Source organism: Falco biarmicus, chromosome 16 (assembly GCF_023638135.1).
Source record: "Falco biarmicus isolate bFalBia1 chromosome 16, bFalBia1.pri, whole genome shotgun sequence".
Lineage (NCBI taxonomy): Eukaryota > Metazoa > Chordata > Aves > Falconiformes > Falconidae > Falco > Falco biarmicus.
In genome coordinates, this window is record NC_079303.1 from 3314496 (window position 1) to 3326446 (window position 11951).

At 50.6% G+C, this 11951-nt stretch overlaps 1 protein-coding gene and 1 long non-coding RNA gene across 2 annotated transcripts; one reads left to right on the forward strand and one right to left on the reverse strand.

Moving 5' to 3' along the window:
* The first annotated feature begins 419 nt into the window (after window positions 1-419).
* Window positions 420-10668, forward strand: IP6K3 (inositol hexakisphosphate kinase 3). Its single transcript, XM_056361981.1, has 5 exons — window positions 420-733; window positions 5603-5825; window positions 6852-7024; window positions 7666-7841; window positions 9089-10668. Exons 1-5 carry the CDS (start codon window positions 535-537, stop codon window positions 9557-9559), a joined length of 1242 nt encoding a protein of 413 aa, XP_056217956.1. The 5' UTR covers window positions 420-534; the 3' UTR covers window positions 9560-10668.
* Window positions 10502-11805, reverse strand: LOC130159921 (uncharacterized). Its single transcript, XR_008825885.1, has 2 exons — window positions 11664-11805; window positions 10502-11633 (listed from the first exon to the last, which is right to left on the reverse strand). It is a non-coding gene; the product is annotated as an uncharacterized LOC130159921 (long non-coding RNA).
* Between the last annotated feature and the right edge of the window lie 146 nt (window positions 11806-11951).

Sequence of the window (11951 nt, forward strand, 5' to 3'; positions counted from 1 at the left end):
CCATCATTAACACCGCTTCGTAAGGCAAACTGGGGCTGGTCCACAGCAAGGGGTGTCGTTAATACAGTGTATTAATAATCTGGCACTACCAGCCCCAGGAATGCCCTGATCCAGCTGCTTTAACGAGGCCACCGCATTAACTTGATAGCTCTTCTCGGTCACTGCCTTCTGCTTCTTTTGCCACCAACAGGTCTAAATTGGGTCTTTTCTGGACTCTGCATTTCAGATGGCGGGTCCCTGCCAGTCCCGGGGAAGCTGAAGATCTCATCCCAGCCAGCTGTGCCCTGGATGCCCGGCCCCGGCTGTGGCACGGGCTGCCACCAGGCAGACCCCAGGGTGCCGGCGCAGTTGGTGGCTTTGCGGTGGCTTGTCCCCCCTTCTCACGCCCCCCAATACTCTGTTTTTCAGACAGCGCCGGTGAGAACCCAGAGTGGGCATTAACTGGCCTGGCACAGTATGTCCCAAACTCTGCTCCTGATCCCCCTTTGCCGCTACTGAAGGAAGCCAGCCCCCCTCCGCCTTTCGCCCAGCACCATGGTGGGGCAGAGCCCCCTGGACCCCAGCGAGAGCAGGACCGCCGTCCTCCTGGAGCCCTTCGTCCATCAGGTGGGCGGCCACATGAGCATGATGAAGTACGACGAGCACACGGTCTGCAAGCCCCTGGTCTTGCAGGAGCTGAGCTTCTACGAGTCGCTGCCCTTGGCCATGAGGCAGTTCACGCCCCAGTACAAAGGTAAGGGGAGATGGTGGGGAAGGAGCCAAGGGCTGTTGTCACCAGGATCTGGCCTGAGGCCGGGATAAAGGGCTAGTGGCAGTGCGGGAGGTACCGGCTGGCTCGGTCGGGCTGGGTCTGAGCTGTGGACCCCCATCACTTGTGCAGGTTTTGCTGAGCAAGGATGCTTTCCCGGGTGAGAGCGGGCACAGCGGCCGGTCTGTGAGACTGGGACAGTTTCCTGGGTCTCTGTGGCTGGAAGGGGACTCTGTGATATCTGATAAAGGTTGAGCACTGGATGATGGCACCGGGAGATCTTTCCTTCTGCTCATCCCCTTGGTGCCGTGGTTGGCTTTGGTAACACAGGGGACTCGTTTTAAACAGGGCTGAAATTGGTCTGTTCCTGAGGCACAAGAGGGAGGCTGAGAGCATGAACACAATCCCAGGGAACTGAGAGCCTGGGCAGTGCCGAGGCAGGACAGGGAAGGTAAACACAGAAAAAACACAGAACAAGGGGCAGGAATAGGATGGGGTTTCCAACAGTGTTTGCTTTGAGGATTTTGCAGGTCATGGCCCCAAATAAGCTGGCCTGATGGCATGCAAATGGCAGCACTGAATAGGTGCAGGAAAGCAGGAGCTAGGAGGGTCTTGTTCACCACAGGATTCCCAAGAGGGAATTGGGAATCACCCAAGAGGAGGTGAAGGTTTGTGTCAGAAGCAAAGTTGTTGGTGAGGACAAGGAAAGGGTCAGGGTTGACACTAGCATGAGCTGGGGGAGAGATCCTTGGGACTGCCATGAAATACCAGGCCTGAAAAAAACAGCCGAGGGATGCACCAGCCGAGAGATGCACCAGCCCAGGGATGCACCAGCCCAGGGATGCGCCTGCCCAGGGATTCACCAGCCCAGGGATGCGCCTGCCCAGGGATGCACTGGGCATCACTTGTGCTGGGTGCTCCGCCTCAGTCAAGCCCTGCTCCCCACAATGCTCCTGGGAGCGCTGATCTCTGGAAAACCAGAGGTACAGACCACTTAAATTAAAAATCAAAGCCAGGCAGCTGTCCTGCCACAAGCAAGAATTTCCTGGGATAGGGAAAAGCCTCCCACCTGCCCCTCAGCTTGGTGCACCTCTTCAAACACCTCCCCCACCCCTAACTCTCCTTGCCTTGAGCCACTTTCCCAGCTGAATTTCTCAGCTTAGCTACTGGAAAACAGCACTCGGTGTCTGGGGAAGGGGGTCCTAATATTTTTTTGAGACATCCTCCCTCCCTCCCTTTCTTATTCCCTCACTATTTCTGCTTTTACTGCCAGACTTGTGCTGCTCATAAAGCACCTGACCCTGGATTTTTGCGCCAGGCGAGAAGCTCAGCTATCACGTAAAAACTTAAAATATCTTTTGGTCCTTCAGTGTTACAGAAAAGAGCTCAAAGTGTCAGCCGCGCTTTCGATGCGCTTCCAATCTAATCTCTCCCTTTCCCAGCAAGTCAGAGGCCTTTGCAGATTTATGGGACGATATTAAAAAGATGCTTAAGAAAGAAAACAAGGCTTCCTCTAAGCAATTTTCTTTAGCAGGGGCCAGGGTTCAGAGCTGGAGAGCTGGCCCCTGCTCCGTCTCTTTAATAAAGATGTTAAGCGGTCCCAGCTCATCAGTTCAGGGGTGGCCCGGTTATTAATACCTTTTTGTCTTCTTTTCCTCTTCTATTGCAAGTCCCAGTGAGTTTTGTGATGAAGGGTAATTAAATAGCAATTCTCCAATTTGGCATTGGGCACGTACTTTTTTTTTTTTTTTTTTTTTTTTCCCTGCTTGTAACCGTCCCAACCCTGAATGCCAGGCAAATTAAAGAGGTGGAACGTTTTCCCACGAGGGTGATGAGTAGGATGAGCATCAGGGGGAATAATTCTGAGGTCTTCATCACCCATTCACACGTGTCCATGTTCCTCATCTCTATTCTTAGGCTGCGGGGGCAGGGACGGCCCAGGGACCATTATGTAATGATGACATTATGTGCAATGTTGATCAAATGTCATCATTCACATCTAACACCGAGTTGGCTGCATGAAAAATGCCTACCGCTCGCTTAACCATTTCAGGCAGGTTGGTGACCTTGGGACCAGCTTTTCCCACTGCCAGCCCCTTGCAAACTTCTGCCTGCCCCTAGCTGAGCTTGCAAGGGGATGCTGGACTTGTTTTCAAGCCCACTTCTGCTCAGATTCTTATTGCACGCAGCAGTAAATAAATGCACTTGTAAATTTAAAAATAAATCCGTGAGGGTAGAGCTACATAGCAAAATGCTCCTGAGGCTCACTGGGATGCCACTAGCATGGTGACAGCACCCGTAAATACCTGCTGGCTGCCCCACTGGTGCGGGACAGGAGGGGGATTGTGGGTTTGGTGACACTAAAATGCCAGCAAAGTCAAGTACACCTTTGCTCCCAGATAGGTGTTTTCTTGTTGCTGTAGATAGAAGGGCGGTAGCCGTGTGTAACAGGTTTGTTTTGCACACACAAGTCACATGCAGGACACATGCAAAACCTGTAGGGAAGCACACCAGGAAACAAAAGTATTTTTCAGGCTTGATGTGTAGGTTTCTGAAGAGTTTTCAACTGGCAGGAGTGAGAGGATCACATTCCCTTGCAATTTAACTGCTCATTCTCGCCATTGCAAATCTCCCCGTTAATTTTCATATTAATGGAAGATACTTAAGAACCCTATAGTTTCATGCTATATATAACGCTTTTAGGGCCAGATTGTCAGCACTATGTAAATCAGCACAGCTCCATTGACTTGCAGATATGTAATTGGGACAGTTTTTAAGGTTACAGGCTGCTATAGCACCGTAACTGAGGCGTAGCGCTAGATTTGGAATCGAGGACTCCATTCGCCTCGCAGTGACTTTTTAAAAATAAAAAGGCTTTGATTTAGGTAGAAGATATGCTAGCTTTTTTTTTTTTTTTTTTTCTTTTCTCCTGCCTGCCTCCCCTGAAAATTCAAAGCAGGCATCCGAGCTGATAGGGATTTCGCTTGCTCTCGGTTATCCGTAATAGGGGTTTGCTACAAAAGGGGTTCAGCGAAGGTAACAGTGGAGCCTGAGGAAGACAGAGCTCCCTGTGCTCACCATCACCACAAGCACAGGACTGAGATAGCTAAAAATATTCCTTACCCCCTTTTTAAGGCTTCCAGCTCCCTTGGCAGAGCTGCCTGTGTATATTTCTCCCCCAGTTCAGTGCAAAAGGAGCTGGTTTAGCCATGGCACGCTGTTCCCATTAATGCTGGGTTTACAGCAAAAGGGAACAGAAATGGTTGCGGTACCTGAGCAGAGGGGTGGGAGGGAAGCGCGTCCCAGTACAGCTGGAGCTGTAGGGTGATGGGGTGCAGGACCCGGGGAGGGATGGGCACCCTGAGCCTAACAGAGGTGGCTGGTGGCTGCAGACACACAGGGCTCCTGCAATTCAGGCGGTGAAAGCCTCTCCCAGTCAGCAAAAACTCAGCAGGCAGGGCTCTGCGCACACACAGAGGGCAAATCCTTCTGTCTGTGTTTATTTACTACCATCTCACTTTAGATGGAGAGAAGGGAGCGTGCATATTTATTTGCTTTGGCAAATTCTTTGCTCGGGAGAACAGAGCTCCCTTGTTCTTTAAGCTGCTGCAAAGCATCTCCCCGCAGTTCCCCACAGACCAAGTGAGGATACCCTGGGGACAGCTGGATAAAACCCAGCTCCTCATGTTGCTGACGGGGGGCTCTTTCCAGTGATGAGTTTTGCTGGTCCAACAGCCTCGACCATCCTCTTTTGGATCTCCCATACTGCAGCGCGACTTGAAAGCAGCAGGGTACGACTCATGTGTCTGGCATCCCCTCAGAGCCCCAAAGGGCCCTGCTCTAAAAATGCCTCCGCTGCCTTGAAAGGCTCAGGCAGCCCTGCCAGAGGGCTGCAGGAGCAGGATTGCGGTTATCAGCCTTTTTCAGAAAGGTCAGAGCTGTCTGGTACGTGAGCCATGGCCATTCCTGCTCTGTCATTTGAGAGGCGGAGGCAGCCGTCCCCATGCAGGGATGCGCTGAGACTGGGCTAAATCCGTGATGGGCTGAATGGCATTCGAGCCCCGCGATTCCTGTTAAGAGTCAGGGAAAATTGCGATGTTAAAATACACAGTGGTGTTTTAAGCACTTAGGGTGGAAAGTAATAATCCCCGGTCATGGGCACGGTCACGGTCACGGTCACGGTCCCGCCTCGTGCATGGAGACCAGACATGTGAGGGTCCTGTTCCCACCATCGGCTGTTTGGGTGCTTGGTGCTTGGGGAAGGACCTGACCAAGACAATGTAAGGGTGTCACATATGCAGGCAGCGCTGCCAGCCCCTGCAGATGCCTCTGCCCTTGCTCCCGGGGGCCCTCCAATTAAAGGAGACACTTGGCATCCTGGCTGTCTTTGGAAAAGTCCTTGTCCCCAACGCTCCCTTTGCTTCCTGCCGATGAAAAGCATTTCCAACTTTGCCCTGTCTTAAAAAGCGAGACCTAAATCCTTTGTCATAAAGAAACCAGAATCTCCCGGTCCAAAGCAGGGGCCTTTGCTGGGTCACTCGTGGTGTAGCCAAGCCTGGAGGGATGGAGGATGAAGGAACATGACGTTCAGAGGAGGCAGGTTTCAAGCCGAGCCTTGGAGAGGAGGAAACATTAGAAAAGTCTGTGGCTGTTTCCCAGGGTCTCAAACGAATGGTGTTTATTTGGCCTCAAACCAGAGTGGGGTCAGCGTGAGAGGCCACCAAAACACGAGGAGGCAGGTGTCCTGCTAAGCGCCAGCCCGCTCAGGAAGGCTGGACCACCACGGGCTGGTGCAGATGGTGGCCCATGGGTTAACGTCATCCTCATTTGTTTTTTTCCCCCCTTTTTGTCCAGGCATCGTTTCTGTGCACCTCAAAAAGGACAGCCTCGGCAACCTGACCCTGATCGCCAGCCCCAGCCTGCAGACAGAGAGCTGCAGCCGCCTGGATAACGCCATCGGCGGCTCCTCGGTGACGATATGGCACAAATGCAAGTGGGCTGCCAGCACCAGCACCGGCACCGAGCACACGCTGGTCAACTGGAATCACGCGCAGGTCACCAAGACCTTCAAAGACAGGTGAGGGTCTGCCATGGGCGGGCTGCTCCCTGCAAACCTCCTCCTGGTCCTTGTCTGTCGCTTTGGGTAGGGTCTAACTGGGATGGGTTTGGTGGGCCAGCAAAAACCCAGCCAGCAAAAGCAATGCCCGGCCAAGGTGAGGAAAAGCAAAGCCCAGCCTGGTGGCTTCGTGGTTCACCTCCTCCCCAGCTCGCGGATGGGGCAGAGCAGGTTTGGCAGTCGCTGAGATGCTGTTGCTCAAACACATGCCCCAAACTCTGCTCTAAACCTGCACCCTCAGAGCACAGCGGGCTCCAAAGGGAGGAGAGGCCCCAGGAGAACGGCCACCAAGCGCACAGCACCTAACACCCTTCTGCTGGGAACTGCTCATTCCAGGATGGTTCAATCCTGCCCTCGTGCCAGGGGGGAGCTGGCTCTGAGAGGCACGGCGGTGCTTGCAAGCACACCGTGACCTCAGACCCGGCAGAGGCTTTCTGCGGGTCGCTTCCATCTCGGCCTGGTTCAGAAAAGACCCAGGTCAGCTGCGGCTAAAGGGTGCAATATCGCTGCCGTGAAACCGCTGCCTTCGATGCGATGGGAGTTATGTTTTTTTCGACGAGCGAGACCAAGGAATGACCCTCCAAGGAGAACAAATCTCATCGCTCCCTCCCTCCCCTCCTGGAAGGCTGCTGCTCTAAATTGGGAATCATTCCTGTGGTTGGACGATTTGCCCATGTTGTGCCCGTTAGGCAGATAAATAGAGATTCCTGGTCGTTGGTGCTATGAATGGCACTTTTCATAGGAGCCAAGCACACTTTGAAATTGTAATGAAAGAAAATATTGGCACCCAGCAATGGCTGGCTTTCTGAAAATTACTTTTACAGAGTAACAAAGGATCTCTGCAGGTTGGACATGATCAATATGTTTTCTTTGGGAGTCCCTGAACATTTACCTTATCAAGTTTGAGGCTCTACAAAAGAGGAGGGGAGGGAATATTCTCTTCTGGAGTTTATAAACCAAACGTGTTCTTTTGTGTGCTTTGTCTAGCTGCCCAGGGAAGGTGCTATTGAGGACAGACCTTCAGTACCGCACAGATTCACTTTTGGAAGATGCAAATGGAAACCAGCCAGAGAGAAAAAGCTACAACCCCTGGGGACTGCACTGTCACAGGCAGCACCTGAACCGCATGTCCTCCAAGCATAATGAGAACAAACTTCATCGTATCCTTTCTCCTCTCTCCCCTCCAGCATAGCCTTGGCTACAAATAACAGCCCGTAATCAATGTATGGTTTACTGCAGGAGTATGTGTCCCTCTTCTGCCCAGGCTCTGGGAAAAGACAGAATATAGTTGCTCTGTTATCTTCTCCCACTGTTCATAAAAAAAAAAAAAAATTAAAAAAAGGGAAAAAACCCACTTCCCATCAAGGCTATTCAGCATAAATCAAGGATCCCCTTGGCATACATTTGAAAACACAACTATATAGGAATTAGCAGCTGCCTTGCCTTTTATTTTCCTATTACACTTCATTACCCACCAGTCAGGTGAGTAATAGGGTTTAACAACTTCCCCCACACCCACCGGAGTGAGTACAGCGCTGAGGCAAGGTGCTGGATTGACAGCCCAGGGCTATCATGTCACTGCAGAATGGAGCTGTTGGTGCTTTAATTGGTAGGACTGTACCACAGTAAATTAACTGAAATTGGCAGCAAGGGGCCTATAGCAATGACACGTTGGTAAAATTGGCTCAGAAAGTCTCATTACAGTTGTGAGCTATTATGGAGAGCGTCAGCAGTTGCTCTGATTTAAGACCTCTTTCAATTAGAATTTAAAAGTATGGGGTTTCCCTTAACTCATGTTCAGAGTTTCTATTACTCGAAAATGTGGTATCAAAATACAACTATCCCTGCATCCTGGACTTAAAGATGGGAACCCGGCAGCATGGCGATGATGCCTCGGAGGAGAAAAAAGCCCGGCACATCAAGAAGTGTGAACAAAGCACCTCTGCCTCGCTGGGCGTTCGCATCTGCGGGATGCAGGTAAGGCGAAGCCTCGGTCCTTTTGGTGTTTGCCCAACAGGCGGCTTGAAACCAAGCTGGAAACCTAAAGGGACTCTTTGCTGGTGTAAAATGAAGCAGTTTTATTCTCTTCTCCCAGCAAATAGAACTGGCCGCTCAGCTGTGTGTCCTATCCTCAAAGAGGAGAGGATGCTTAGGGAAGAGTGCGGAACATGGCACGTCCAGGCTGACCCTTTCCCCACGCTGACTTCTGGAGATCTGGCTGCTTTCACAAGCGGTGGCAGCATAAGCACCACCCCACCCCACTGCCGCCAGTATGAGCAGCTGGGAACCAGTTTACCCCAGCTGAGAATCTGCCTGTACAGGAACGCAGATTTCCCTGTCACGCTCAGCTCTTGGCTGCTGCACAAAAAAGAAAAACGAAAAAAGCATCCCGGTGCCCCAGTCGTGCCTTTGCAGAGCTGTCTCATCCTGTCACCGCAAGAGTGAGGGTTTTATTTTGCGCTAAATATGATGGTTCCTCTTGCTCAGAATCACTGCCCTTCCTCCTAGAAACCGAAACCACACATTTCTTTCACTCACACTTCTTGAGCACGTTTCGAAACGTTGTTCTGCTGTGCCTGCAGGATAATTATGAGAAGGATGATTGTAAAGCACATATACAGCAGCGTAAACACCCAGGTTCAAAACCGGTGTCCCTTTCTGCTCTCTGACATCCTTCTCTTGAGCAGATTATTCTTTAAATTACAACTGGCGTGTGAGCCGATTCGAAATTCACTCCCTCATTTCTTACTCAGTGTTACCAGAGCCTCACATAAAAAAAATTCTGTCTACATCTTGTCTCTCTGTGTTTAAGCAAGCGAGATTATCGCTACCCATGCATTACATATTATGAGAAGGTACAAAGCTGGAGTATTCCTGTACTACCGCAAACTCCTACCATAGCCAGAGGGAAAATGCTGTAAATAAATCACTAGTGACACGGCTATGACTTACAGCTATTTGGTTTCACAAAGAGGTAATTTATGGCAGTACAACAAGAATCTGCGCTAGTGGTTTAAATCAAATAGTTTAAATCTCCAGCAAGGACGGGAGATGGGATTCAGCGAGAAGCCTGCAGTACATTGCCAGCACTGCTGGATTTTGCGAGACTGCAGAGGATCTATGTCCCGTCCCTCACCTTGGGTCAGAACTATTTTGATCAGGGCAAAATCTCGAGCTTTGGGAGAACTGAACAACTGAACCTGGATCGTTGCTCTTTCCTCCAGGTTTACCAAGCGGACACTGGCCATTTTCTCTGCAAAGATAAGTATTATGGCAGGAAACTCTCACCAGAGGGATTCAGGCAAACCTTGCACCAGTTCCTGTGCAACGGCAACTACCTCCGAACGGATCTGCTGGAGCCCATCATCCTGCGGCTAAAAGCTCTGCTTTCCGTCATCAGGAAGCAAAGCTCTTACAGGTTCTACTCCAGCTCACTTCTCATCATTTATGATGGACAGGAGCAGAAGGAGAACATGGCACCCTTGGATAACCACCTTCACTTCCCAAAAACAAACTGCAGCTCGTCACACAGCACTAATCACACCAGAGTTGACGTCCGGATGATAGACTTTGCCCACACCACTTTTAAAGGTTCCAAATGCAATCACACGACTTACGACGGGCCAGACCACGGCTATATTTTTGGCCTGGAGAATCTCATCAAAATCCTTCAGAATATCTCAGAAGGCAAATGACAAATTCTGTGAAATAGCCTGGATTTACTAGTGACCGATAGCTCTGAAAAGCACCGCATTGGGTCAGTTGTATGGGACCCTCACAGCTGCTGGATGGCACGTGCACGGTTTGGAATGAGAGCATGGACAGCTTGCTAGGAGAGCGCAAAAACCGCTACATGCCATTACTGAACTCAAGCGTAAAAAGCAAAGAGCTGAAAGAATCTGTTCTGTCTGCAATCAATCAGATTTATTTTCCGTTTTTGTTTTACTGCTGTCCTTGATTTATTTGTGAGCCAAAAGAAAGCCTTACTGGAAAGAGTCTTAATGATAAAATAGGACCCGCTCACCTCTACACTCACAGAGCCAAGCGGGCTAAGGAGATACTCTGCATTTGACTGAGACTATTAAAACGAGCTGGCAGGTCTGAACAGATTGCAGCATTACTTTCAACTCATGCTCAACGCTACGGGCTGAACACAGAGACACAAGCAGGAGAGGAAAAACGCACACCCTGACATTCATGCTCCACATGCCCAGCGCTTCAAGACCGTCAGGTGTTCTCTGTAGAGTGCAGGTGTTGAAACACGGGCGTACGAGATGCTGCGGAGGTTCTGTGCTGCTTAAGGTGTAAAAGCAGAGAGACCTCAGACCAACCACTGGACCTCACAAAGGTTTAATATCCCTGTGGGATTATAACAGGGCACGTTTCAGAAACTTTCTAAGCAAGGGGCTCCGTAGGGGCTAGAAATAGGGGAATGCGATGATTCTGTCAGATGTCAGTCACAAAAACCAGTCACATCAAGGTACTTTTGCTTAAAAAAAAAAAAAAAAAGGAAGAAAAAAAGTGGGGGGAAAAAGTGTGAGATTGAGTCAGGGACTAGACACTAAAGGTCACCTAGCAATTCTTTGATACAAATATTGTGTGTGTGTTTGAAGGAGACAGTAACAAGAGACTCAAAATAATGTTTACAGCTTTTGTGGACAGATTTTATTATTATGAAACAAACACAATTCCTTCCTGCATGGTGTGGGAAATCTGAAAGAGAAGTCCTTACACAAGGAATCGAGCTACAGAACCCCACTACTGGGGAGTGGGGATATAAATAAAATTGTCTAAGTAACTCTCACCTGTTGTTCATCTCTTTTTCACTTCCACAGCATCCTTAAGTTACATTATCTTTTGTTTAGGGCTGTTTGTTTTGAAGGGAGCCGTTATTTCCACAGGTTTAAACACCAGATCTCAAGGGAGACTCCTTCACTGGTATTTTATTGCAGACAGCTGGTGAATTGCTACAATTTATAGCTGGAAAATTTAAGTCATCTGGCCCAGCTGCTTATTTTACTTGGCCTAAAGTCCATCTGGGAAGACCTCATTATTTACTGGATATTGCTCAGTGTTATGTATTTCTTGCTCACAAACTCAGATGACTATAAAACCAAGCCACACTCTCCTTCGGTAGTGAAAGGACTGAGTCACCAATTACCTTGGCTCACACGTGTGCACCATGGTCCTGCAATCAGCGCCAATTGCTGGTGGTAACGGTTTTGCCGATGGGCTTCACACAGACCCACCTCAGCATCTGCGTCGATGTTCAGCCTCTTGTTAGATGCGTGCACCGGGACATCAGGTCTGAAAGTGGGGATGGATGAAGAAGGGTCTAAGCGTGGGGATGGATGAAGAAGGGTCTAAGCATGACACCAGCAGCCAGACCGCCTTGTCAGCAGAGCAAAACACCCACCGTGGCTCATGCCTCACCCACCATCGCTCCTGGAAGGAAAACAGCAACCTGTTGTTGGACTAGTGCTAGAAGGCACCCACCTCCCTCCCTTCACACCCCTTGTACACCAGCACATAATTATCAAGTATTTAACCATTTGCCTGTCAAGAAGAGGAGCTCTGAACCAGCATACAAGCTTACATACTCCATATGGAGAAGGGGAAAAATAGGCCGGGCTTCCTAGGAGTCCAAAAGGCCAGAAACAAAGTGTTTAGGTAGTTATTACGTGCCGCGCTGCCGGCTGCCTGGCCTGGAACCTGCAGCGCCGTGGGAGGGAGACCCCTTAGCACAGACAGAACCTAATAAACAGCAACCTAATAAACAACCACCTAATAAATCACAACCTAATAAATGAATGGGCAAGACCAGGTCACTCATCAGCTGCCTTTTAACAGCACAGGGGGGTCGTGGGCCCACCGGGGCCGGGCGGTGGGGGCTGGGCTGGGGGCCCCCCACCTGGGCCGGGCTGTGTGAGGTGCCACCAGGGCCGGGCTGTGGGGGGTCCCCACCGGGGCCGGGCTGTGGGGGGTCCCCACCGGGGCCGGGCCGTGAGGCGCCACCGGGCAGCGGGGGCCGGGCTGCGGGGGGCCCTGGGCCGCGCCGCTCCTTAGGCCTCGACCCCCTTGTGGCAG